Raw genomic sequence first — 27,877 nt, forward strand, 5'->3', positions numbered from 1 at the left:
AAATGGAAAATATTTTTCTATTAAAAAAACGTTTTAGAAGTGGGGGACATGAAAACGAGAGGCAAATGGCAAATAAAGTAATTGCACGATGATGAGAGTTTGTGTTGGGTACCTGATAGATGTTGATGATGTCTCCCTGACAACGACACCAGGAATTCTTCCTGATTGCTTTACCTGCGTTGGTATTTCCCCGAAGAGGAGAGGATGATGCAACACAACAACGGTAAATATTTCCCTCAGTTATGAAACCAAGGTTATCAACCTAGTAGGTGAACCAAACAACATCATGTTAACAACACCTGCACACAAATAACAAATACTTGCAACCCAACACGTAAGAGGGGTTGTCAATCCCTCGGTATTGAGATAGATTAAATTGTATGAGGTTGGATAAATAGATCTAGAAAAAACACAAAATAAAATAAATAAATAAAAAATACAACAAGGTATTTTTGGGGCTTTGGAATAATAGATCTGAAAACAATATGATAGGAAATAGACCCGGGGGCCGTAGATTTCACTAGTGGCTTCCCTCGAGAAAATAACATTCGGTGGGTAAACAAATTACTGTTGAGCAATTGATAGAAGAGAAAATAATTATGACGATATCCAAGGCAATGATCATGTATATAGGCATCACATCCAAGATTAGTAGACCGACCCCTGCCTACATCTACTACTATTACTCCACACATCGACCGCTATCCAGCATGCATGTAGTGTGTTAAGTTCATGGAGAAATGGAGTAATGCAATAAGAACGATGACATGATGTAGATAAGATCTATTCATGTTGGAATAGACCCCATCTTTTTATCCTTAATGGCAATGATACATGCGTGTCATGTCTTCTTCTGCCAATGAGAATAAGCATCGCAAGATCGAACCCATCACAAAGCACCTCTTCCCGTTGCAAGAAAAATCAATCTAGTTGGTCAAACCAAACCAAGGTTTCAAAGAAGAAATACGAGGCTATAAAGATCATGCATATAAGAGTTTAGAGAAGACAAATAATATTCATAGATAGATCTCATCATAAACTCACAATTCATCGGATCCCAACAAACACACCGCAAAAAGTCATTACATCAAATAGATCTCCAAGAACATCGAGGAGAACATTGTATTGAAGATCAAAAAGAGAGAAGAAGCCATCTAGCTACCACCTACGGACCCGTAGGTCTGTGGTAAACTACTCACGCATCATTGGTGGAGCACCAATGAGGATGATGAACCCGTCCGTGATCGTTTCCCCCTCCGGCAAGGTGCCGGAATAGGGCTCTAGATTGGATCTCGTGGTTCTGGAACTTGTGGTGACTAGAATTGTGTTTCGTAGACTCTCCTAGAGTTTCTGGAATATTTGGGTATTTATAGAGTTGAGAGGCGGTTGAAAAGATCACCGTGGGCCCCACAAGGCACCAGGGCGCGCCTTGGTGTCTTGTGGGCCCCACAGGCCTCATATGGTATACCTCCTGGGCTCCCTGGGTCTCTTCTAGGCAGAAAAAAATCTCCAAAAAGTTTCGCTGCATTTGGACTCCGTTTGATATGGAAATTCTACGAAGTAAAAAACAAGCAAAAACACAACAATTGCACTGGGCACTATGTCAGTAGGTTAGTCCCAAAAAATGATATAAAGTTGCTATGAAATGAATATAAAACATTCAAGATTGATAATATAACGGCATGGAATAAAAAAATATGAATGCATTGGAGACATATCATGTCCACATGACCATGCCGCACCTGCGCGGCCTAGGCCCTACTCACCTCTCCCCACTCGCACAAAGCATGCCAGCCTCACACAAAATGCATACACACACGAATCGTCCAATCCCTCACTCGACCCTCCTCCCTCTCGCCCCCACCCTAGTCCCTAGCAGCAGTGGCAGCGGTCGGCGGTGCTTGCACCTACTCGTGATGCTAAACACAGCTTGATGGCGTGAGGCACACCGCACGAGGGCAGCTCGCAACGTCGGTTGTTATGGCGACGCGTCGAAGGAGCCGTTGTTGCTGGATCCCAGAGGAGACGTGCGACCCGCCGGGCCGAACTCAACGCATGGAGCATGGTCGACGACAGCAACAACAAGTGATCAGTGTTGAATCCCTCACTTTGTCACTCCCCAAGTTTCACTTTGCCTCGGTTTAGATGCTCAAGTGTTCAAGTTGAGTCATTGACTTGTTGGTCTATCAGCTGTAGATAAAATTGATACTTGTACTGTTATAATTGTAGAATTCATGTAGCATGTGTATGCAAACAGCAGACTTGATGTATGCGTATGCAGACTTGATGTATGTGTTGTACTCTGAATTTCCAAACTATCTGAATTTGATGCAGTATATTGGTCTGGATATTTTGGGTTATGGGTACCTGAATTACCCGAACCGAAATTCAGGTAATTTGGGTAGGGGTATTTGTTCCGCAGGCAAAATTTCGGTTTCCATTTTGAACTAACTGTATTACTCGTAAACCGAACTAACCGAACCCAAAAAGTTGAATTACCCGGACGCCCAGGGTGATGCACCAACATGTTGCGGTAAATTTTTTGTCCCATTTGGGGCATGTTTTGGTATAACATTCTCACAAACCAGAGCTTCTCACAAGATGCCCTCATGGTTCCGGTAGGGAACGTGTCACCTTAAAAGCGCATGACAACCTCTGTTTCCCTCTGCGAAGGGCCTATCTTTCAATGTTCATTCGTTACTTTCATGCAATAGTCAAAAATATTTATTCCTATTCCAACCTCAATTATTCTCCACTTGGCAAGCATTACGTGGTAGGGAATGACCCAAGCATATATATCCAGTTAAATATAGGTAATCATGAGTTATTATTGTTGACATTATCCCTGAGATAAATAAGTTGGGTGGTGTAACACTAAACCCTCATATTCTTCTGTGTATGATTGAAACGGGTTGTTCTAAAAATATGATTTGAGTGCCAGCAATCATGGAAGATTATATGATAGTTGAGTATGTGAATTTGTTAAACCAAAAGCCCTTACATAGACCCTTCCTGAAAATATGATGAATTGCAATTGTCTTGATGACTGAGAACATAGTTTGTTAGTTTTCAAAAAAAATTACTGTTCATTCTTTGGCTTATGAATGGATGGTTACTTGATCATGAGAAGTTTTATGATTGATAGTTGATGTTATAATAATGATCATGATGCTACCATGTATGTATTTTGTTTCATCGACACCTCTCTGTGTAAACCTGTGGTCATGATTATCGAGTTTGGTATTCTCTTGAGGGCGAGCGGAGTCTAAGCTTGGGGGAGTTGATACGTCCATTCTGCGTCATATTTTTCCACTGTTATTTTCATTGTTCTAGAGTTCTGTTTGACTTTTAGATGTAATTCTAATGCCTTTTCTCTCTTAAATTGCAAGTTATATCACAAGTGGGAGATTGCCGACAGCTAGAATTCTGGACCTAAAAGAGCTACAACAGAGATAGTTATTCTCTTGAGCTCCAAGTGACCTGGAAATTTACGGAGATTTTTTTAAATGTATGAAAAATACTAGAAGAAAATCCTACTTTATCATATTCTTCTTTCTCCGGATGCTTTCCCTAAGGTCATTTTTTGTGTGTTTTTGTCCCCGACTGCCAACCACTTGATCCTAGACCGCCGTCTCCACATCAGCTCCTCCCTGTGGTACAGTTCGACAAGTTTTTCATTGATTTTCAACTCCGCATGTGGTGGCCCTACTCTTCCCGGGTCACCTCTTAGGTGTTCTAGCTCAAGCTTGAGTATCTTTATCTCCTTCCTCACACTCCCAAAAGTGTCATTGTTCCATCTTTGTTTTGAGTAACAGTGACACTTTTGTTCCATCTTGAAAGATTTGTGATGTAAATGCTCCTTGTTTTTTTAATTGAGAAACACTCCTTGTTCTATATAATCTAGTATTAAAATATGAGTCGGTACATGTTGCCGCTCAGTATTGAACCATTGGGCCGGCTTCATGTCCCTCAATAGAATAGAGGGACCAACAGGGGCCAAGTTCGGCCCAGAGCGCGATAGCCCATTTTCCATCCTGATATTTTCATTTGAGCAATTAAATGGAAAGGGGATGCTCGGTTGGAAGAAAAGAAAACATTATGTGGCGACATGTTGGCTACCAGCTATGTGCACGTGTCCATTAGTTTTGACTATGATTCAACACTCTTTTTAGGCTCACTCTTCCCCCTTTTTTATGTTGTATTACCTCTTCTCTCTTTTCCTGTGTCAGCTCTTTGGTGTTGCATGTTTGCGTTGCCTCTTCACATAGCATCTCTTGCGTTAGTGCGTGGATAGGAGGAGGGGGGTCACACGTTTGGCCCGTTGTTTGTTGTAGCTATTCAGCATTCGACTGTTGGCCGTTGCCTAGGGTACCAAGGTACTGAAGGATGGCTGCTCACTGCCATTTTCAAGTGTATACTTGTCGTTTTGCTTCCGCTGTCTAGCACAATAGTATCATTTTGTTGGCTTTAGCGCGCCAACTCGGCTAGTGAAATTGGCAAATCCTACTTAGCGCTTATGCACCCCTCACAAAAAAAAAAACCTTAGCGCTTATGCGCCAGATAGTTTATTAATTGTATGCAGCGCTCGTGTGCAGGTTTCCAATTGGCCGTCCCATAACTTTCCGGCCTCGATTTTTCCTCTACCTAGTATGGTTTTGGAAAAATTCAGAACTCCGGGCCAGGTTTTTTGGGAGCAACTAGTTAACGAGTGCTTCTTCGAGAGCCTTGCAATGATCAGCGCCACTTGGCGCGCTCTCAGCTATTCGCCACGTGTTGCGCACTGGACGCTTTCTCTGGATTTTTTTTCACGTGTTTTTGGCTTTTTAAACGGGTTTTTTTTTGATTTTTTCGACATTTTGGTTTTTCCCCGGTCTTCCTTAGCTTTTCAATCAAAAAAATTCGAGAAAAAAAATTTTGCGCGAAAAAAACATGTTCTATTTTTTTCCTTTCGCGACAGTCACGGCTTTTTTCCGCGAGAGGCACGATTGTGCTTTAGCGAGAGTCACGGCCGTGCTTTTCGGAAACAAAAAAAATGTGTTTTCTATTTTTTTCGCGAGAGTCACGGTTTTGCTTTCGCGAGAGTCACGGCCGTGCCTTTCGGAAACAAAAAAAAAATGTGTTTTCTATTTTTTTTCTTTCGCGAGAGTCACGGTTTTTCTTCCGCGGGAGACACGGTTGTGCTTTCGCGAGAGTCACGGCCGTGCCTCTCAGAAAGGGAAAACAAAACGCGTTTTCTGTTTTTTTCTTTCACGAGAGTCACGGTTTTGCTTCCGCGAGAGGCACGGTTGTGCTTTCGCGAAAGTCATGGCCGTGCCTCTCAAAAAGGGAAAAATACGTATTTTCTGTTTTTTTTTCTTTCACAAAAGTCACGGTTTTGCTTCCGCGAGAGGCATGGTTGTGCTTTCGCGAGAGTCACTGCCGTGCCTCTCGGAAACGGAAAAAAAATGTGTTTTATGTTTTTTTTCCTTCCACGAGAGTCACGGTTTTGCTTCCACGAGAGGTACGGGTGTGATTTCGCGAGAGGCACGGGCGTGCCTCTTTCGAAAAGGAAAAAAAACCATACTCCCGGTTAGGTTTTTTCGCCCGGTTTTTTTCGTGAAAAAAAAGTTCGTCAAAACCTATCAACATGGGATCTAGTTTTGAAGATCTCGACGCGGGGAATCCAATGGTGAAAACGGTTCAAGATTTGGACGCACGGTTTAAAAGATAAAACGTTTTGAATAAATGGATCTATGAAAAAAGGGAAAACTCCTAGGTTGCGACAAGTGGCGCGCTGTATGTGCGCCACTTGTCGCAACCTGGGTAAGTGGAGTGTTCTTTGCAACGAGTACTCCTTAATTAGTGATTTCGAGGTTTTTCGGTCATTTTTTCTCTGCGTTTGCTAGCATGTTTATCTTTGGCTTTTAAATTTTTTCTTTATTTCTCTCTGGTTTTACTTTTTCATTTTTGTTCGTTCAATTTTTCACATTCGTGAACTTTTCTAACTTTGTGAATGTTTGTGAATTCATGAAAATTTTCCATATTTTGTGAACCCTTTTTTCAAATCCATTTTTTAAAATTCACGATCATTTTTCAAAATAATGAACTTTTAGCTTTTATGTTCTTTTCAAATTTATGATCATTTTTATAAAATATTATTCCTTTTCAAATCCATAAACTTTTTAAATTCCACCAAAATTTCCAAAATTAAGAAATCTAATCTGTTTATTTTCGGAGAAGGTTGACGAGCGGCAAATGAAAAAGAAGAAAACGACGAGCAAGCAGATGGGCAAACGAGTTTATGAGCCAGTGCGTGGGTGAGACACCGGGCCGCGGTCCAGCTGGGCGCACCCACTGTGTGTGTTATACGACCACGTTGGTGCTTAAGGGAGAATGATTATGAGGTACTCCCTCCGGTCCTTTTTACTCTGCATATTAGGTTTGTCCAAAGTCAATCTCATTCAACTTTGATCAAATTTATATAAAAAATTATAAACATTCACATAACAACACCAATATCTTTAGATTCATCTTGGAACATATTTTCATATTATATTTATTAGATAGTATAGATGCTAATAATTTTTAATATAAATTTGGTCAAACTTAACAAAGTTTGACTTTCGGCAAAACCAATATGCAGAGTAAAAAGGACCGGAGGGAGTATGTACAAATTCTATTTGGCGCTTATGCGTTAAATAGTGTGTTAATGGTACATAGCGCGCGTAGGTTTCCTATTGGTCGGCTCATATAAGTTACTGAGCGTCAGTTGTTTTGGGCGGCTTAAAAAATAAGCTATCTCTTTCCAGTTTAAAAAATAAGCCGTTTCTAAAAAAATTTAAGGCTTCTATATTAGTTATCCCATAACTAGTTCAGAAACCCCAATGAATGAGGGAGACAGCTTATGAAAAATGCTGGGGAGGAGGCGGCTTATTTTTTAAACCGTCAAAAGAACTGGCCCTAAGATTGGTTATTTCTCTATCCAGTTTGGTCTTGGGAAACTTTCAATTTCATATAAATATTTGGGACCATTTAATTCTGTTTTGGGGACTATCCTGAAATATAAATATTTTCATCCAAGACCTGAGAAGCAAATGCCAGTGACCAACATAAATGTTTGGTATAGCTACCGAGCACAACACCACATTATTTGTTGGAAAGAAAAAACGATGACAATTAAACATCTCAAGACTCCTCCTTGCTTGGCTCAACATTTGCATGCATGTTGGGTGCACACAACTCACCGATCATCTCCTCCACTGATTTCCAAGAGGACCCTCCCTCCAACACGGACTCCATAGCTAGCGCCGATAGCCCGGCAACATTCTTTGCCGCTTCAATTCCGGCCTCCCCGAGCATAAGCTTCCTGACCACCTCTGATATTTCCTCGCTCGTGGCCAAACCCCGCATCGTTCTATCACTCGTGTGGACCCTAACCGCTATCTTGAGCTCATCAACTACAAATGTTGCGTTCAAAGGTTGATCAGCATGCATAGGCCAAACTGCCAGCGGCACAGCAGCCGTGACGCTCTCCAGCACCGAGTTCCACCCGCAGTGACTCAGAAACCCTCTCATGCTCTGGTGCTGCAAAATCCCCAATTGATCCACCCACTCTCTCACCACCAAGCCTCTGCCCTTGGTACGCTCCTCGAACCCTGCACCAAGATCGATATTCTCGGGCCTCACGGCCCATATGAAATCTACCTCGGCCCGCTCCAGCCCGTCTGCAACTTCCTTCAGCTGCACCTCCGGGATCGCGGCCAGCGTCCCGAGCGCCACGTACAGCACGGCCCGGCCGGCGGCTGCCTTCTCGTCCAGCCACTCCATCCATGATGGCCGGCCGGCGTCGCCCGATAAAGAAGAAGGGGGCTGGGAGAGGCAGAGCGGGCCGATGGCCCAGGCCGTGGGCCTGTAGTGCTTGTTCCAGAACTCCATGTACGGTTTCTCTAGGCCTTGGAAGGTGTTGACGATCAGGCCATGGCTCTCCTCTATGGCCTTCCCCAGCTTGCCGTCCAGCTCCATCATCGGCGCGACCGACGACGGGTCGCCGAAGGGCGCCATCAAGTCCTCCAACGTGAGCTTGATGTGCGGGAACTCAGGCACCGCGAACGTCGCCGGATTGCCGTCGCCGTCGACGTCGGCGTGCTGCAGCGCCGGGAACGGATCGTGGCTGATGCGCAGCTCCCGCATGACCTGTGCGAACGCAGAGATGCCGAAGAACGACACCTTCGGGACGCCGAGCGTGGCCGCCGACGCGTTCGTCCAGTACAGGAACGCGTCGGCGATGAGGAGGCTGGCCGGAGGTTCCATGGCGGAGAGCGACGCCTCGAGCTGTGGCTGGAGCAGCGACACGCCGTGTGCGAAGGCGACAAAGGAGGCCATGGACGTGACCGCCTCGGCGCTCTCCACGCCCGGTGGGATGCCCGAAACGTCGGCGGGGAACGCGAGCTCGACGATGGCCGTCTCGTCGGCCCCGGACAGTCCCTCGCGGACGAAGGCCGCGTTGCCATGGGTTGTGAAGAAGGTGACGGTGGCGAGGCGGCGACGACGGAGGTGGTGGACAAGCTGGATGAGCGGGATGGTGTGGCCCCTGGCCATGAAGGGGAAGATTGCTATGTGAGGGAGGACATGGGATTCCGTAGAGGAAGAAGCAAAAGCCATCGCAGTAGAGGATGCGGATGCAACGCGCTCTAGTCAGAGAGTTTTTCTGCGTGTGTGATTGATGGTTAGCAGAAAGCACAATTTATAGGGGATAGCAAATATAAACTTTGGTCAACGACTGCTCAATCATGGAGCTGGGTTAGATATCCATAAACCAAGTATACCAAAGAAGTGAGAGTAAAGATATGATGTAAGGCATCAATCTTCTGTTCTCAGTTTGTTTAGAATGGCTGCATCTCACTGATGGCCACTCCATAAATAAAAATGAGAGACTAGTCGTTTGTATATTATGGGTAGAATATATTCGGACGTTGGAAACACAAAGCTATAGCATCAGCTTCCAAGGAAAGTCATGGAAAATGGGATTTGGGGGGACACATGGAACATCTTTTGTCATCTTGAAGATACCAATTAATCTAAGCATGTAGAGAGCTGTATTATGGAAATAGTGCAGTAGTCCAGTGATCACCCAAAATAGTACTCCCTTTGTTTTTATTTAGTCTGCATATTAGGTTTGACCGAAGTCAAACTTTGCAAAGTTTCACCAACTTTATAGAAAAATATATAAACATTTACCATAACAAATCTATATGATGTGAAAGTACATTCAATAATGAATCTAGTGATATTGATTTTTTATTGTATATATTAATATTTTTGTTTATAAACTTAGTCAAAACTTACAAAGCTTGACTTTGACTAAAGCTAATATGCGGACTAAATAAAAACAGAGGGAGTACAAACTAGTATTCCCTCCGTCCAAAAAAGCTTGGAGGAAGTACGTAATATACAGCAGCAGTGCTAACTGACGCTCACCTTTTCGTGGAGATAGAGGACCAGGCAGACGACCAAAACCCTAGCCATGGCCCCATCTACTCCCTTCGTCGTTGCTGTCGGGGCGGGTCGCTGGGTAAAGCCCGTGTGGCGCCGGCGTCATCGGGGAGGTCCTGATGGGGGCAACCTGCTTGTGGAGGAGTTGGAGGGCTGCTGCGGGATGGTGAAGGAGATGTGTGTTCGAGTTGCAGTCTTCCTCGGGCAGTGCTCCACAGTGGCGTTTGCGATCCAGCGCAACGATCTTCAATGGGGACCCAGTCTGAGGGAGTCAATGCATGGTTATGTTCGCATCCAGCTCGACATTAGGCCCGGACTAGTCGTACAACGTCATGGGTGACATTTTTTAGGTATTCTTTAGGGAGTTTTCAAGTTTGGTTTGGGCCGGCAAAGCGGTGGTGTTGTTCCAGTGTAGGAATAATATTCTCCCCACTCTTTCCCCCTTCTATTGTTGTGCTTATCACTGGCGGGGGAATGTGGAGCTGTGTCTCCGGCGGGGATGTGTGGACCTGTGTCGCCAATAATAATAGGGCATACAATTATTTTGAAGGAACCAATAAGTCATGCATAATTTAATAAGGTATGTTTACGGCACATCTAGATGTGCCTTAGATGTGCTCTAATTATTGCATATCTAAATGACTCAATCAAACTAAAAATAAAAAAAAGATTAAAAATGCTTGCATGAATTTTAGCGTAAAATCAATGATATATATATATATATATATATATATGATTTAGATGTGCAATATTTAGAGCACATCTAGATATGCTTTAGCAAAACTGAATTTTAATATGCGTTTAGTTTGCATAGCATAGGACATATCTGTCACTTGCTCATCAAGAGGTTAGACATTTCCACATGAACCGAAACACATTTTTCTTTTATATCTATATATGAAACATTGGCGCACACCTTACGTCCTTTTCTTATCGCATTGAATTTGCTAAACCTCTTGCTCAGTCCGCTTCACATTTTAGGTCACCTTCATAAAATATCCATGGTATAGTCAAAACAACCCGTCAAATGATTGTGACATGTAAGCGACAATGAACATTTGACTTCCAAGTTTGAAGTGCTGCAAGTTATCAATCAATCATATTTTTTGACAAAGTATACAATATTAATATTAAGTTTATATTAATTACATCCGGCCTTCACAGTAACATAATATTATTGATTGCAATAATATAATATCAAGAGCGAGTCAAGATACAGAAGATGTACACAGCTAAAAAGATAAAAGAATAATGTAAAAAGAAAAGGTGACACGACCAACCAAGCGCACAAAGAAACAACACCATCATCCATCTTCCTTGACAACATAACAAGAAACTTTCTTCAAAAGCAACGCCTCTACAAAGAAAACCACGTGCAAGCGCCGTCATTGTCGAATCAAACCATTGATGGTTGGATCTTGAGTTTTCGCCTCAGAGAGCATGTCTGAGCAAGCTCCAAAGCAATGCCTTCATCAAGGACACGACACGTACACACAGCCATTGCAAGATGCAGCCAACGAAGGTCAAACTTAAGAATTTTCACCTTCGAGCTTGAGACCCGATACTCAAAAAGCACCACCTAGCCGATGTCACTTTGTGTTTCCGCTACCATTTGCCAAAGAAAACGGTGTTGTACAGAGGACACGCCCACATCAAAGTCACATGAAATTGAAATCCAAACATATTAATATCCTCAACTAAAATTCCTAAAACAAATACTCAACTAACACATAATTTTATCAAACATGCCAGAGTAGTAGGTTGCAGGGATGGACGTTGACCGAGTACAGCCTTGCACATCCTTGCAGCGGATGCACTGGTGTATCAATCTTCTCGCCTCATCCTATTATAAAAGTTGTTCACGATTATTATAAAGTTTTTGAACCGGATGCACTGTGTAACTATGTACCCCAAAACTCAAGCTGCTAGGGGCCTCTTTTCAAACTTAGTTGAGGAGTAAATTAAACCAGTTAATGCATAAAGTCGTTGACTTCTTTATTAACTTAACGTTATACAAACCTGCTATCGAGATGGCATGTAGGGCAGCACATGGGCTGCTATACTCGACACTAGAGGTCTTATATATGTTTCTAGTAGGTATAAAATGTAAGTTGCGTTTTCTATGGTACATCTCTCTCGGTGTTGATCTGGTGAACCTAAGTACTCTTATTCTAACCCTGCAAACAAAAACTACTCTTATTCTACAACAAGTTGTCGACGATATGGAGCTGGTGACATCATGAAATGTGAAAGGTTGTTGTCAAAGCCTCCAAAGCATCTAAGTCTTGTTTTTTTTCTTTCAAAATGGCAGGATTCCTATATTCATTAAGAAGAAAAGAATTGCTCGGTTAATTAAAAAATAAGTGAAAACCAGGTTGCCCAGTTAATTATGAAAAAACGGACAAAATACCATCACAATCACTGAGTGGTACACATAATATAGTCCACACACATCACTCCAAAGAGGGTCTCAACGAGACACCATGCAGACGCCATCGTCATCATTTCTCCCCTACAGGCGTCATTGCCATCCCTAATCCCTGAGAAAATGACCCAGGATTCACCATATGACTCAACCCATACTGTAGACCCCGCGTGAAAATGTATGAAAATCCGCGCCAGAACTCAGCCACCTGCGACTAGATGGTGCAGCTCCGACTCTGATAGAGAACTACGAAGGAGAACAAGGCACAACTAGTGCCACAGGAGATCATCAAACGAACCACCTGCTGCTCGTCATCGCACACCATCGGGACCCCGTCACTGCAGCTTTGACTTCACAACAACAAACCATCTGAGGCAATCCCGCAGACATGCCGGAGAAGAGCGACTACCTATACCATAGTTGCGTCTCCGACATTGCTCCCCCATCATCATTGCCACAGAAGTCCCGACGCCAACATCGCCGCCTTCCACTGGTCCCGCTCCCCGGTGCCCAGCTCCTAAGACGAAGTCCCCGGGGGGAATACGACACCAAGGCGCTGCCATCTTCCGATCACACAAGATCAAGGGTTTCCCCATGAGCTACAGAAATCCACATGGGAGGGATGCGGTAATGCAACGGTGCCTTCAGAAAGGTTAGCGGCGGTTGTGGTTCGTGTTGTGCTCACGCGTCTTGCAATAGGGGCAATGTTGCAAATGGTTCAATCAGGGGGCATGGCGTGCGGACGATGCGGCAGATGTTTCACATCTGATCGACCAGCAAATTTTAGGGATTCGGCTAGAGACGTCCACTTATATGAAGAATCACAAATTTGGAATAAAGAATATTTTTCTCTTTCATATTTCACATAGCGCAATCACCAAGATTTGAATTCACATGTTAATCGCCTTCTCCCTCCTCTTTGTCACACAAAACAAAGTACTTGAGCAATTTAAATGCGTTACGAGCAGTCCCACAATGTCATTACAAGTCAATGAACTCTATCAACCTTGTAAAATATTAGCACGCCGGCGATCACAATGTAAGGCCAGAACTGCGACAGAAAGGTCAGTAGAATCGCCCATGGAAGCCTCCACCATGCCCGAACTCCAAGCCTCTTTAGCAGCATCAGCTCCCCATTGGCCACCATCGAGAAGGCCCACACGGCGTCGACCAATGCGAGAGCTGTGATCGCGCATGAAGCGATGGCCGTTGTGCGCGCGACCGTGGCCAGCACCACGTACAGCCCGAACACAAAGGCAGCGCCGAGGCTCCTAGCCGAGCCGGCCATGAACGTGACCGAGATAACGAAGGAGATCATGCGGGTGCGGATGTCCACGGTGGTGACCCCCGCGTACATGAGGCTGGTGATGGATAGGCACGCGCAGATGAAGGCTAGCGTGTTGGCGATGATGAACACGTCGAACGCATAGTGCCTGGCCAGCGTCGGTGTGCCGCCATTCGGATGGTCATCCGCTCGGTAGCCACCGGGTAGGGCGAAGGCTGCGGTGAAGGCCACCGTCGCGATCAGCACAGAGCCGATGCCTATGGTCTGTGTGGAGTCGGTTATCTTCTGCGCTTCTTCCTTCGGGTCTAGCAAAACGATATGTTCTTTGTGGAAGTGATCACATCTAAATGTGCCATTCTTTGCGCCAGCATCTTGAAGCAACCTATGTATCATAATTCTTGGGTTCTGCAAAAAATACATTGGAAGAACACAAAATAAATCATTCTCTTAGTGCAAGTCAATGGAGCTATATGCATGAACCGACCAACAAACAATTGCTTACCAATCCGTAATGAACCCCTGCAGGTGTCGTGATCCACGAGAGATCAAGTGGCGTTTGTCCCTTGTTGTTTCTCAGATTCAGCTTAACTTCACGGTTCTTCATTAGAGGACTGAAGATCCACATGTTCCCCATCTGGATCGCAAGATGCAGCGCGGTGTTGCCGTCCTTGTCCTGCATGTTCATCACCGACGATGCAAATTTCTTGCTCTGCAGGTTGGAGGCGTATGTCACCACAGACTGGCTCTCCTCAAGGACGGCCACATGGAGGAAGGTCCTGCCATTGGCGTCACGTAGCTCGGCGCAGTCCCGGCGGCCGTCGAGCAAGACAGAGACTGCCTTGACTTTGTTCGCGTACGCCGCCACGTGTATGGGAAACGATCCGTCGATGTCTGGCTGATACGCCGCGGATTGGTCAGCATCCAAGAGCAAGCTGATCACCTCATGCTCCCCCCATGATGCCGCAAAGTGGAGAGGTGTGCTTCTACTGGATCTGTCTGCTTGTCTGATGAGATCCTTGTTCCATTCCAGTAGCATTTTTATTGTCTCTGCAATTGCTAGCTCTTAATGGAATTGCAATGCTAAGAGTAGGCAATATGTTTACACATTGGTTGACATTGTGTTGTCCTAGGGTGCATGTACCTATATCAGCTTGATATAAAGTTATCGGTCCACTACTATTGAAAAAAGGTTTGAATTGTAGTCGTTAGGCTATGTGTTGCCCATACTGAGATATATTACATCTCACCTAAAGTGTTTTCATGGCGTTGGTTTCTAGATCAGCCCATTCTACCGTGTTCGCTTTGCTCGATCGTTGTTGGTTTTTCTTCAGTTTTGACTGGTTTTTCTTCAATTTCTTTTGTTTTTCTTTGTTTCGTCTTCAGTTTTCTTAGATTCTTCTGTTTTTCTTCCTTTCTTCACCGGTTTTTCTTTGTTTTTTTTGTTTGTCAACGTTTTTTCACTGGTTTTCTTTGATTTCTCTAGTTTTTTATTTTTATTTTTCTTTGTTTCTCTTTCTCGACACATGCCTACTTATTTCAATACACAATGTACATTTTCAGTGTATACGTGAATCATTTTTTTGATACACAGTGAACATTTTTCAAATACACAATGCACATATTTCTTAAATACATGGTTTGAACATTTTTCAAATACAGCTTGAACATTTTTTAATTCCAATAATTTTCTAAAACTACACAAACATTTTTTTTTTGCATTGGTATGAAGATACTCCCTTCGTCCCATAATACAAGATCGTTTTGCAAACTACTTTGCAAAATGATCTTATCTTATGGGATGGAGGGAGTTTTTCATAAAAAGTCAGGAACATTTTAAACAAGTACGTGAACATATATTTAAAATATTACATCATTTTTTAAATGGTATGAAACTTATTTTTATACTACGTAAAAATTGTTTGTATTTTGTACAAATATATTTTTAAATGTTAGGAACATATTTTTTGAAACACGTGATTTTTAAATAGAAATTCACCTACATTTTTTGGATGATATGAAATATTTTTTTGAATTATACATGCATTTTTTCAATTTTATAACCTTTTTATATGTCACAAATATTTTTCTGTAGTTTGTGAACACTTTTTGAATGTCACAAACATTTTTTTTAAATTCTACCAACATTTTCAAAAAGTTGCACGAATATTTTGTAACACTGCATATTTTTGTTCAAAACTTAAGTAATTGTTTCTGAAATATTTTTATTAGAATATTTTGAAAATATAAACAAAAGTAAAATAAAAAACGAGAGAAATAAATCAAGTGAAGAAAAAGAACAAACCTACTACTGGGCCGGTGCACTAGGGGCGTTCCTCAGGTGACGCAGCAGTACCTCTCGCAGTAGGCGAGGTATAGCCACGCCCATTGTCAAGGCTGAAATGGCTAACTATAGCATAAATCGTAATGAGGGGCTTATCGCTAGTGTGATATGTTGATATGTTTGGCTTTTGCCGAAACTATGTTGGCACACAAACAACTTTTCTTATATTTCAAAGCTATCTTAGCTATGTGCACCAATTGACTTCGCCTCATGGTCTTTGCTAATTGCTATAACGCGAAGAAGAGTGATAGTTGTTCTAAAAAAAAGGAAGAGCAATAGTTGATAAAAAATAACAAAAAAATGAGGCTTTTGCCCAATCATGTGGTGATTTCCCAATAGTCTGTGACAATCGAAGTTTGGTTTAACCTTGGCTTGCAAACTTTCATTGTCGGTTTCATACACAAATTATGTAGCGGCAGTGTTTATTGTGGGGAAAACTTTGTTTTTGCCACTTTAGTTTTTGCCCACTTTGATTATGCCACTCTAGAATTTGGCATCTCACTTTTGCCGCTCTTAGCTTTTGACAATACATCACAAATGCCATTCCGTGGCAAAAATGATAATTTTTCATTTCGCTTTTGCCACTCCGAAAATTTTGCTTTTGCCACGGAATGGTAAAAGTGATATATTGTCAAAAGCTAAGAGTGGCAAAAGTGAAATTTCAAATTCTAGAGTGGCATAAGTAAAGTGGGCAAAAGTTAGAGTGGCAAAAACAAAGTTTTCCCTTTATTGTGTGTGGTGGACTCTTCAATTATTTACATAAATTTGATATAAAATGGTGATACTTTAAATTTTTAAAAGTTGGACTTTTAGCATTAGGATTTGGAGATTCAAGACCCAAGATGAAGCTAACTTGAAATTATAAGATTTAGAGTTTTAGAATATGTAGTTGAAAATTTAAATTGTTAGAATTAATGTTTAGAATTTAAACTTCTCAAATTTTATTTTGAATTTTAAGATTCAAGAAGTATACAAATTCAAACTATAAGATACAAACTCAAAATATAGATTTGGAAGAATTCAGTTTCTTGAAATGAAAGGTCAATGTTCAGATGGATAATGTTTGGATCTCTTAAATTTTCAAAACTGACCCTGAGTAGCATAGAAGAAAGAGTGGAAGTGAAGGATGTCACCGAGGGAATGTTAAAACCCATAACTTCACTCACTAAAACAGGCATAACAATGAACTTGCTTGCCGCGGAAACAACACAATACAGTCTCTCTCTCTCTCTCTCTCTCTCTCTCTCTCTCTCTCTCTCTCTCTCTCTCTCTCTCTCTCAAAACTTGCACGTACTATTTTGATGCCATCTTCGATATCTATTTTTATGTTGTGTACATTTTTTTATGAAGAGCTGTGTGCATTTTAATTATTCAGAGATCGAATGTATATTCATCATGCTATGTGTTCTCTTATGCTACATTACGAGTTAATAAAACATCATTTATATTAAAAAACCACAAAGAACGTGTTGTGATCCAGTGGCATTGAATAAAATTGTAAAAGATGGGGAAAATGCCCCCGGCAAAAAAAGAAAGATGGGGGAAAAGGCCTCACCTTTGCCCTTGAGAGCGGCTACATGCAAGGCATTTCGCCCGTCTGGTCCAGAGTATGACAACCCTTTGTCGTTCTGATAGAGCTGCCGTGCAATGTCGTCGTGTTCCAGCGAGACAGCCAAGTACAGCGGCGAGGCGCCATCGGCCGGCGGAACTCGAGCTAGATGGGGGTCCTCCGACATCAGCCGGCCGACCATGTCTCCGCTGCCCAAACGGACCGCCTCGTGTAGCACCGTCTCTCCCTGCTCGTTCTGCATCCTCAGCATCGCCTTCACCTTCTCGTCGTCGCCGCCGCCACCGCCATTCTCGGCTCCTCTCGCGAGACCCACGAGATGAGCGACCATCCCGCCCCACCCTGCCCGGGCGGCGCAGTGCAGGGGCGTGTCGCCGTTGCCGTTCCGGGCGTCGAGCAGGTGACGGGCCCTGTCGTAGATCACCGTCGCGCTCTTCAGGAACTCATGAGCGTCTCCCCGAGACGCGACCACGTGGAGGACGGAGTCCCGCGCCACGGTGACCGCGTCGGCCGAGGTCACCGTGGATGCCGATTCGACATTAACGGCTTCCGCGATGTGGACGATCACATCATGACGTGCCGGTCGCACTGGCGCCGGCGGGGGCGCTGCTGCTGCGTCGTCTTTTTGGCCAAGGAGACGCTCGAGCTGCCGCCAGTCGGCGCGGCGCGCGGCCAGGAGCAGCTCCGGATGCGGCTCGAAGTCGACCCCCTCAGTTGGCTTGGTCCGTAGGCTGGGAGCTTGCTCTGTGTTCTCTGGAGCCATTCTGGGAGGCAGGTGCACTCTTGGCATAGATCCTAGCGCTCGAACCTACACCTACTATATCATGGATTGGAGAGAGAGATGGCTACTTGGCGGACTCAAAGCACAAAGGGCAAAACGCGTTTGCTAATCATTCGGGCCTTGAGAGGAGGCAGTAGAAGAGATGCGATTCTTCCTCAGACATCACGTAAGGGCTCTGGTGAGAACCAGTAGGAGCAGCCCGCCTGTTACCACCCATTTGATTCAGCCAGCGAAAGCATCCTACCCCTCCCTCAGTACCTTTCTTCAGCGGTGTTCCAGTTCTTTGTGCCAGCAATGATTGCACACATGTGCATCTTAACGGCACACAGATCACGCATTTTTTTGTTTTAGAAATTCCGCATTCCATTAAACTGATGTTAACTTGTAACACGAAACCGTGGGAACGCACAAAACCGTGGAACCCACGAGGGAAAAGGAGAGAGGATACATTTCCAGGAACATTCGCAAGAAAACTCCATAGAAACAAATTTCTGCAATCACCATTCTCAGCACTTGCCGTCTTCAAGACGAAAAAACAGCATCGCCCATGAGGGCTTTGTGAGCCGAAAAACAGGCCCGCCGCCAGCAAGGCCATTGTCACTATGGCGCGTCAACCGGGGATCGAAATGGATCTTCGGGTGAAAATATACTCTCATCATGTAGAAATACTCCAATTTAAATTGGAAATGCTAGGCGGATCCTATTTCGCGCCTAAAGAGCTAAATAAGGATCGATTTCTTTTGAGGGGTAATAAGGATCAAATGCGCATCGTGTGGATACCTGTAGCTTCTTTGGGCCGGCCCATCTAGCTCCCCAAGACTTGATTTTTCTGGTTTTTTCCGGTTTTTATTTTTTGTTTCATCATATTTTTTTATATTGTGTCTTCACATTCATTCTTACCTTTCTATTACTAATTTTTTATCTGTTACCACTTTCTAAAGTCGTGAACATGTTTTTAAATTTGGAAACATTTTATGTAATTCCAATCTTATTTTAACTCCGGGAACATTCGTCAAATAGGTGAACATTTTTTCAATGCGGATATGTTTCAAAAATCCAGGCAGATTGTTTGAAATACGGAAACTTTTTTTAAATCCATGACATTTTTTAAATCCAAGAACATTTTCAAAATTCATGAATGTTTTCGGAAAATCCTTTTAAAAGACCAAATTCATTATATTTTATTTGAAAACATTTTTTCTTGAAATCCGGAAATATTTTTTAAAATTTTACAAAAAAAATTGAAATTGGTGAATGTTTTTAAAATCCAATATCATTTCCTAGAATTGTTGTTTTTTTAAAAAAATCAAAAATATATGTGAATACCTTTTTTTTATTCATGAATATCTTATAAATTCCATAACACTGTTTAAAGTTCTTGAACCTTTTCAAAATTCATGAAAGTTTAATAAACTCCTAAATATTTTTAAAATTTCATGACATTTTATAAAATTCCTATAATTTTTAAAGTCAAGATTGTTTTCCATTTTTTTGAAAACTTAGTTAAAGAAATAAAAAGGGAAAAGTAAAAATATTTGAAAATAGGAAAAGTGTGAAATGGAATAAAAAGGAAACGAGAAAAAAGGCGCCAACCCGCATTGGGCCGGCCCAAAGTATGCGTGTGAGGTGCGTGATAGTGCTCACTTTAGTTGTTAATTTGGGCATTCAAAACTTGACGATTGTTTTGGATTGCAAAAGTGTAGTGGATGACATTTATAGAGGTGCTGGTGGTAAATATGAGAACATCAAAGACATATCATGTTGAGTTCGAATAGTTTTGCTTCTTGCTCCTTTGTTCACTGGAGTAGAGAATGTAATTTTGAGGCCGATTCTATAGCCAAACATGTTTTGTCATTACCAGGGGCGCCACGTGTGACTGCTTCAGCTCCATCATCCTGTAAATTACTGCAAACTTGCATCTTTTTAATAATAAAGTTGAGCATGTTCCTTGAAAAAATATCCGATGTGTTGTGGATTGTCTATAAGTTCTCCAGATGTTGCTATACATTACTTATCATGTCACTCCTTAGGGCATGTACAATGGTGTTATCTTAGAAGTGCCACGTAGCATAAATGCTGAGATGGATGAAAGAGAAACCACAAAAAAAAGACCCTGTCTTCTCTTAAATAATAGATGATCTCTTAGCAATAAATCTCTCACCATATTTTTAGGAATATCTAGTTACTAGAGAGATAACCAATGGTACATCGTAGTTTTTTGTCATCTTTAAATTCAGATAACTCTATTCTTATCAATCTATATACATGCCCTTAGCGCTCGCCTATAGTGTTTGTGAAGGGGCCATGGACCAGTAAGAACATCCATGAAAATTTTTCTTCCGGTTTTACAACATGCCTACTGGTTCTCTCCTGATTTTGTGTCTCTTTTTTCTAGTGTTTTGTGGAGTAGTTTTTCTGTCCCGTTTCTTTTTGGTTTCTTTTTTCAATTTATTGTTTTCCTTTCCTATTTTTACTTTTTTCAATTTTTGCTTCTTTTCATTTTCTCTCCTTTTTTTGTTCATCGCGTATTAAAAAATATTCTTGTGTGTTTAAAAAACTTCATGTATTAAAAATGTCATGTATTAAAAATATTCTTGTGATTTCCTTGATCCGGTTCACGACCGCGGATAGCACGGATCAAGGTACCTGCGGCCAATGACAACGAATGGGATGAGGCGACCCAGTTAAATTGTGTTGTACCGATTGGGATGTCATACGCTGATAAACTCTTGGATGCGCCACATGGCATATGTGGGAGTTCTGATCAATAAATAAAAAGAACTTATCAGCGCGTCACTTGCAGGTTGCGACGAGAACCCGCCTAGGCGGCAGCGACGGCCGCCGGCCGTGTAGCGTGGCGAGGTTGTCGAGGATGAGGATGTCGCCCTTGCGCCAACGGAACTGGATGCTCTCCTCCTCGATGATCTCCTCGCACCGCTGCACGAAGCTCGCCGGGATCTCGGCCCCGTCAGCCGCCGTGGCCGAGCTCAGCTCCTTGCCGTGCATCCCGACCAACGTGTTGAACCATATCCTCCGGCCTTCGTGCCCTGGGAAGACGTGGGTCAGCGTGCGGGGACCCAGGATCGTCTTCACGCCACCGTCCTCGAGCCACTCCACGCCCATTCCCAGTGACTTTGCCCTGCAAACATCCCAAACCGCTTATTGTTAATTTTCTTTTGTAGAGACTTACTATTGTTCTTTCAGAATACATAGAACAACTAGTATAACTTTGTACTAAAATTAGTATAATAATAAAACACTTAGAGACACATGTCTCAACTTTGTACTATTTTAGCACAAAATTACACTAAAATTAAGACATTTATTTTGGAACGGAGTAGTACTTAGTTCTTTGCTCTTTTTTGTGCATAGGTGTACAAATGTGGATATCCATTTTCCCAGCAAAGCACAAAATTTTGTGCTATTGCTATTATAACTGGTGATTTTCTATTTTAACTTCTGCACTTTTATAAATTATTATTCCTCTTTTAAGCTTGCAAACCAATATTTAACTCTTCTTATCACCACTCCTACATTGTATGTAGAATTTGTTTTTTTTGTTGTTGTTGCTGAAACTGCACACTTTTAGAGTACAAGGTTAGGCTCTACTATGTGCAGTTTTAGGTGACTAGGGTTTATCACATACTTGGATGAGTTAGAATTAGGAAAAGAAAAATCTTCATTTATACAATTTTTAAACCATATATGTGTGACAAAAACTCGAAATGTTTCACTTATCCTTTAGTTTATTTATGAGATAATGAATTCCCCATGTGCTCTTTGCTCATTTGAGATATCGTCTAATAGCTGGGGCTTCGGATATGTTTATTAACTCTGCATGGGTTGTTATAAAAATCAACTCAAGTAAATTTAGAAGATTCATAGGTCCAAATATATTTCTCTCTCTTATGCAAGTGCCACTCAACTGCGCACAGTGGCTCTACTCCTGGTCTTTCCTTCAACCAGAGCACCGAGATTGGTGACATGGTATATGAATACCTTGGGCGGGTTGCCAAGGAGGTATTTTTTTCTAGCATGGATGATAGACTAGGTTCTCAACAGTGCTTCTCCACCTGTTCTCTGTTGTTTCAGACTATCTTTCATTGTGGTGTGGTGTTCTGGGCGTATTTGATTGTATGCAGAAACGAGGTTAAACTATCGTGTGTGCGGTTGTATCGGTTCAGTGTGATGATAAAATTAAGAAAATGCATTAACAAAAAGAACTCATGGATAACCTCACAATAAATAGACATGTTAATCTATAGGATTTCTCACCATGCATGCACCCACTAATCATTGCGGTGGCAAAAAACTTAGGCACAGAAACAATTGTGATCCTTATGTCGATGTATATGAGGCACTTAATCTTTTCATAATAATTTTTTCCAAAAAAATACAAAAAATAGCAACATATACTACAAAACCTAATAAATACATTATGAAAATATATGTCATGATAGTCTAGTGATATTTATTTAGTATCGCATTAATAATTTTCTATAAACATAGTCAATAATAAATCAATTTGACTTGAGACAACAGTACGTGGCTTTGTATAAGGAGAGAGTACTTCAAAAAACATACCGTATTACCGTACTTAAGAACATATATAACTAAATCATGCTCGAAAGGTTGCGAATACAAACACAAAAATGTACTTTACTATCCAAAATAAAAAAAAAGGTAGAACACACCTCTAAATTATTGAAAACATTGCAGATATATTTATAACATATGAAGCCCATGCAAGATACTCCCTCCGTCCCATAATATAAGAGCATTTTTGACAATACATTAGTGTAAAAATGCTCTTATATTATGGGACAGAGGAAATAGTTCTTTTGAAATATTTTTCTTCCTTTTAAATGTTTTATTTCTACAATTTTTAATTTCTTTATGATTATTCCAATTTCCAATTTTTGGATATTTTATCAAAATTTAAAATAACTATTTCTAAAAAAATGAGCAAAACCTTTTCATTTACAGGTTTGTTTTATAAATTAAAAGGTGTTGCTATTTTTTAGGCGACTGAAAAATAACTATGTCTAAGTAACTGTAAACTATTTGATCCGATCGCTGGCTGAGATTCAAGATTCTGTATAGAGATGAGAAGATCTTCATCGAGCGGCTATGACTTTCTGAAACTAGTAAACAGAGGAAAAACAAAGGCTGACGTGTATATTACCTCGTCTCTGCTTCAGACTTGTCTGACGTGCCGAAAGCGTCTTCCCATCCTCTCCCTCTCATGGACCCGGTGTTGTTGTTGCTCGGCGCCGTGAACGTGTACCGGAGCCCCTTGGCGTCCAGCTCCTCCACCATCTCCGGGAACTCCTCCAGCGCCCGCTCCGTCACCCGGAAGCTCGGCACGAACGGCGTCTCTCCACCCTCCGGCGGCGGCACCTCACAGAACAGTATCACCTTCGCCGGGAACTCCTTGATCTGCACATCAATTGACGCAAACAAAAACCCGAACATGGATAGTCACTTCTCAAGGCCGGCATGCTGTACTGTCGCAGATCATGGCATGGCACGGCATGCATGTGTGGGCTCACCAGCACCATCTCGTGGTGGAAGTAGACGCTCTGCTCGAGGGGCCCCTCGTTGGCGGTCCAGATGCGGCCGTGGACGTGGGTGCGCGGCGCGGGGCCGACGTACCGGATGTCCGGCCACCCAAGCGCCTCCACGACGGCGTCGAACTCCGCCGCGTCGCGGACGTCGAAGCCGCGCAGCAGAATGGCGCTGTTGGTCACCACCTTGTCCTCCAGCCACTCCCTCTTGGCCTTCACAGCGGCCACGAGCGCCTCGTACCCGGTGCCGCCGCCGCCTTCGCCCGCACCTTTCGTTGACGGGCCCAGGACCAGTGGCATCTGCTGGCCGTCTATGGTCTTCTGCCCTTCGCACCCGCCGACGACGAAGGAATGGCCGAGCTGCGACGTGGCCAGATCGCTGGCGGCGAACATTGCGTTGTTGATGCCGACCTTGGCTTCCAGCAGCTGCCTGTTGGCCATCAGTGCTGCCATGAGAGCTTCGTAGTCGCCGGCGCCGCTGCCACCCCCGTCGTGTTCTGAGGTGGCTTCCATGGTGGCTCCCTTACAAAGTTACAGTTTAACTTTGCCTCTCGTTGGAAAATGCAAACTTGGATAACTAGAAGATTGCCTCTCGTACTTTTAAACTGGGGAACTTCAACGGGAAATGCTGGTTTATAAGGCCGTCATGGTCGACAAGGCTGTACGGTAGTTCCTCGAGTTTCAAAGGTGACGTACGTACGTACTTCAACTTATTAGTGATCCCTTCGAACGAAAAATACTACTAAGTGCATCGAGGATTAAACAAAGGTAGTTTGTCGTTGTACTAAGAACGACTGGTTTGTTGGCTTCATGTGCCGCATAAGAGGCTCTGCGGTGGACATTTGTCACCTCTAGTTCGAGTAAATGGACATTACACGCGGTTTGATTCTGGAACGATCTAAAAACCATAACTTAATTTTCAGTGAAGGGGCCTAGGCCCTCCTGTTTTTGACATGACACGGTCAATTTTGCAGGCACCAAATGATATTAAAATCGCTATCATTGGCTTGAACGAAGGACAATTGGATACAGTCCAAAGCAAAGGTTCCGGTAAAACCTAGAGAATGCTTCCCCAAGATTCCCTTTAGGTCCTACTCAGGTAGAGATTGGTATTAGCTATTTGGTTCTGCCTTGGCAAATACAAAATCAGATTTGGCGTGCTACCGTGTCATCATCATAGCTTAATTGGGGGATATACTCGGGTGCCGTCCGGATGCCACGTGCACCTTCCAGATGCAAATGCAGCTGTATTTGGAGCAAGATGGCTCGTTTCCATCTACTCTGGATTTTGCAGGTGATGACATGTAGTGGCTCCGGGGATGGATATGGGCAAACACGGCTTGCATGCTCCCTCGGTGTGCTCCCCGACAGGCATCGAGGGATGAAAAAAGTGAGGCAACCGTCGAATGTAAAACTAGCACCGAGGGAGCACGGCGTGGCAGCAGACAAGCCGCGTCTGGTTAGACATATAGCCACACTTCTGTCATTTCAATCTACTCAGGATTTAGCAGGCGATGCCATTTGGTGGATGCAGGGAAGGATATGGCTCAAACCTCCGGGCCAAAATGGCCTCCCAACACATTTTATCCATTTTAGGGATGTCTAAGATGCATCTAGATCATTAGATGTGCACTAGTCAGAGCACATTTAAGTATGACAACATAATGTATTTGTTGCTTTCCTTTATTAATCTTTGGAGTTTTTTTTTTCTCTTGTCACTTATGTTCTCGCACATCCGATTAAGCCTTTGTCTCAATAATTGGACTAGGCATTTTTAACTTGTGTGAAAACCTCTGCGGAAATTAACATCTCCTCCCGAGAAATGGACCATCCTAGCATGATGTTTTATTTTTTTGGTGGGACAAAAAGAAAAAAAAGGACTAAAAAGTTGATGCGGCCCGTGCAAACCTCATAAAACCGCTCACAACGTGACAAGAGGAAGCGCCGAGCAACACAATCCGATGAAAAATGGCCCACATAGCACACACGGCGACAATGCGCACACGAGGCCACCCCGAGCAAACCCCACTGCTCAAAATCCTAATCTTGGAGGAAAAGACCAAACGGTTCAGGGATTAGTGTGATCTAAGTTCACATCTTGATACCGGACCTCGTGGTGATAGTCCCACCTTGCTTTCTTAAGCAAAATCTCACCAATTTAAATACATCTACGAGTTGATACCAATAAGCCGCCCAGAGAATTAATAAGGAGTTTGTCTACTTCTTCATGGGAAGAAAATTATGAAATTAACTCGAGAGAGACCCGATTAAACTGGCTCATACTAAGGAATCAGAGAAGATGAAGGACTGGCCGCGTCCATGGAAAGAAGCAGCAGGGAGGAGAGGTGGTACGAGACGCGACCATGGCCTCGCTTCGCTGCAAGAAGCTGAAGGAAGAAGATGTGGCGGCTGGCAAGGGTTGCGCTCCATGGTGCGGCCAGTGTCCTCCTGTGACGAGATAGATGCTGAGAGACGGGATCGAAGATGTGGTGAAGCATCGACTGCTCTACCGATCCGCTAGGTCTGTCACCTCAAGCGGGGTGGGCTTTGTCGTCCAAACGGGCCTACTCTAGCATATAGGAAAGTATAAACTCAGATATCCCTAAAAAAGATTAAACTCACATTTTGTCTTGCTTGTTGTATTGCTAATTAAGCTGACTTAATTTCTAACCATGGCAAAAATGCTCAGTTATTTACTTTAAATGGTTCTGAACCTAAGAAACAGAAATAGGAAGGACACATGTTCTGAACTTTTGCACCGAGATCCAGACAATGCCACGGTTGATATTGCTAAGCATGATATTGATGTATGATGTTTCCGGAAATACCTAAGGGGCTATGGACAATTTTAGGTTGTCAAGGATGGAATACATACTCTTTGCCAAAATACCGTCCCAAAGTACGTTTGACCCATAGTTTTTTTTCATCAGAGACTTTTGTCCCGCGTTGGCCGTGACTAAAGTAGATTTATGTTGTTTGGGTGACAAGAGAGTTTAGGGTGGTCAAGGTGCCTAGGTTTAATTGAGAAATGAGAAAGTTGCAATCAGTTGATTTTTTCCTCCATAGCAATGTATGGTCATTGAACTACACATCTCTTTATGTAGGCAAATGCATCTATTGTGCATGTATGATACTTTAACAAACGGATAATTTAGGTTTTGGTTAAGACGAATCTTGATAGCATCACATATGTGAGTGTGCTCCCATGACAACGCACAGACACACCAGATAACATGGAAGAATTTTTTTCTCCCGTTGCAACGCACATGCATTTTTGCTATCTCACATTCTCACTAACACGACATAAGGAAGCCTAAAAACTTATAAAAGAAACACTTGCATAAATGGTACACTATAGTTTTTTTAGTTTTATGCTGAGGATACAATGCAGTTCATCTCACTTGAGAACTTAAGATTCTGAAAGTTAAAAGGGCCTACACAAAGCCCGGTCACACTATATAACAAGAAATAGAAGGAAACGGTCGGACAAAGACGGATGTGTTGCTCGGTGTGGCCCAACAAGAACATATATGGACTGAGACAAAAGCGCTTTCTAATTACCCACAAAAAGATCTTACACAAAGTATAACCAAATTTGCTAATTATCAGTCCTCCTGAGAGGTAATTAAATCTCAATCAACTCGAGGTCCGTCTGATCATGGGCTCTAAGATCTGTGTGCAATGTTGGATGTTTGTCTCATCACAACTATGTGGCTCTTATGCAAGCAATGAGGGCACGTCTATAGAACATTTTTTTAGACAAACCCACAAAGCTTCATTATTCATCTGTCACAATGTTTACATGGACGAACATAAGGTTTCTGGGTTGACCTAACCAAGCTTGACGGCCAATACCCAAAGTTAACGCGTGCTTTGCAAGTTTGTGAGCCTCTACCTTAGAGGTTCTAAATTCATGACTAATCTGACAAGAAGAAAAATAACCAAAATGCTCTTTTATTTCATGAACAATTGCTCCATACGCTGCCAAGGTGCCTGTCTTGATAGCTTCCACCACCTTCTTGCAATCCGATGCAATTGCAATCTTTTGCACGTACAAATCTTCCGAAAGAGCCATAGCTTCTCGAATCACTAGGGCTTCCAACACTCCTGGATCATCCATATTTGCAAAAACGACCGTTCAAGCCCCCTGGAATGTGCCTGAATTATCCCAACAGGTTGCAGCTACTGCCCCTAGCCCCCCATGTCTAACCACAGCAGCATCAACATTAAGTTTGAGGTGCTGATCGGGGGGTGGAATCCAGGCCGACGGCTTGGGCACTCGTGCACTCCCTGTTTCTGCTCTTGATTGCTCAAGTAACTCAAGTTCTGATAGGTAGCTATGAAGGAAATATGCCCTAGAGGCAATAATAAAGTTGTTATTTATATTTACTTATATCATGATAAATGTTTATTATTCATGCTAGAATTGTATTAACCGGA

General features: G+C 42.9%; 3 protein-coding genes across 3 annotated transcripts; all 3 read right to left on the reverse strand.

Moving 5' to 3' along the window:
- Window positions 1-7,030: 7,030 nt before the first annotated feature.
- Window positions 7,031-8,791, reverse strand: LOC125556027 (UDP-glycosyltransferase 90A1-like). Its single transcript, XM_048718827.1, has one exon. It carries the CDS (start codon window positions 8,638-8,640, stop codon window positions 7,165-7,167), a length of 1,476 nt encoding a protein of 491 aa, XP_048574784.1. The 5' UTR covers window positions 8,641-8,791; the 3' UTR covers window positions 7,031-7,164.
- Window positions 8,792-12,850: 4,059 nt separating this feature from the next.
- Window positions 12,851-17,974, reverse strand: LOC125556028 (ankyrin-3-like). Its single transcript, XM_048718829.1, has 3 exons — window positions 17,078-17,974; window positions 13,684-14,228; window positions 12,851-13,586 (listed from the first exon to the last, which is right to left on the reverse strand). Exons 1-3 carry the CDS (start codon window positions 17,877-17,879, stop codon window positions 12,885-12,887), a joined length of 2,049 nt encoding a protein of 682 aa, XP_048574786.1. The 5' UTR covers window positions 17,880-17,974; the 3' UTR covers window positions 12,851-12,884.
- A 2,653-nt stretch (window positions 17,975-20,627) lies between these two features.
- On the reverse strand, window positions 20,628-23,962 carry LOC125556029 (clavaminate synthase-like protein At3g21360). Its single transcript, XM_048718830.1, has 3 exons — window positions 23,423-23,962; window positions 23,056-23,309; window positions 20,628-21,009 (listed from the first exon to the last, which is right to left on the reverse strand). Exons 1-3 carry the CDS (start codon window positions 23,948-23,950, stop codon window positions 20,664-20,666), a joined length of 1,128 nt encoding a protein of 375 aa, XP_048574787.1. The 5' UTR covers window positions 23,951-23,962; the 3' UTR covers window positions 20,628-20,663.
- Window positions 23,963-27,877: the final 3,915 nt, after the last annotated feature.

This window comes from Triticum urartu, chromosome 5 (assembly GCF_003073215.2).
Source record: "Triticum urartu cultivar G1812 chromosome 5, Tu2.1, whole genome shotgun sequence".
Lineage (NCBI taxonomy): Eukaryota > Viridiplantae > Streptophyta > Magnoliopsida > Poales > Poaceae > Triticum > Triticum urartu.

What these genes read in the sequence shown, in the direction of transcription:
- LOC125556029 (XM_048718830.1), bottom strand. Translation starts at nt 23,950, where the DNA reads ATGGAAGCCACCTCAGAACACGACGGGGGTGGCAGCGGCGCCGGCGAC. An exon ending in TCCACCACGAGATGGTGCTG is followed by an intron (nt 23,310 to 23,422) that starts GTGAGCCCACAC and finishes ATTGATGTGCAG; the next exon opens with ATCAAGGAGTTCCCGGCGAA. An exon ending in AAGTCTGAAGCAGAGACGAG is followed by an intron (nt 21,010 to 23,055) that starts GTAATATACACG and finishes GGATGTTTGCAG; the next exon opens with GGCAAAGTCACTGGGAATGG.
- LOC125556028 (XM_048718829.1), bottom strand. Translation starts at nt 17,879, where the DNA reads ATGCCAAGAGTGCACCTGCCTCCCAGAATGGCTCCAGAGAACACAGAG. An exon ending in AGCCGCTCTCAAGGGCAAAG is followed by an intron (nt 14,229 to 17,077) that starts GTGAGGCCTTTT and finishes TAGCAATTGCAG; the next exon opens with AGACAATAAAAATGCTACTG. An exon ending in CAGGGGTTCATTACGGATTG is followed by an intron (nt 13,587 to 13,683) that starts GTAAGCAATTGT and finishes TATTTTTTGCAG; the next exon opens with AACCCAAGAATTATGATACA.
- LOC125556027 (XM_048718827.1), bottom strand. Translation starts at nt 8,640, where the DNA reads ATGGCTTTTGCTTCTTCCTCTACGGAATCCCATGTCCTCCCTCACATA.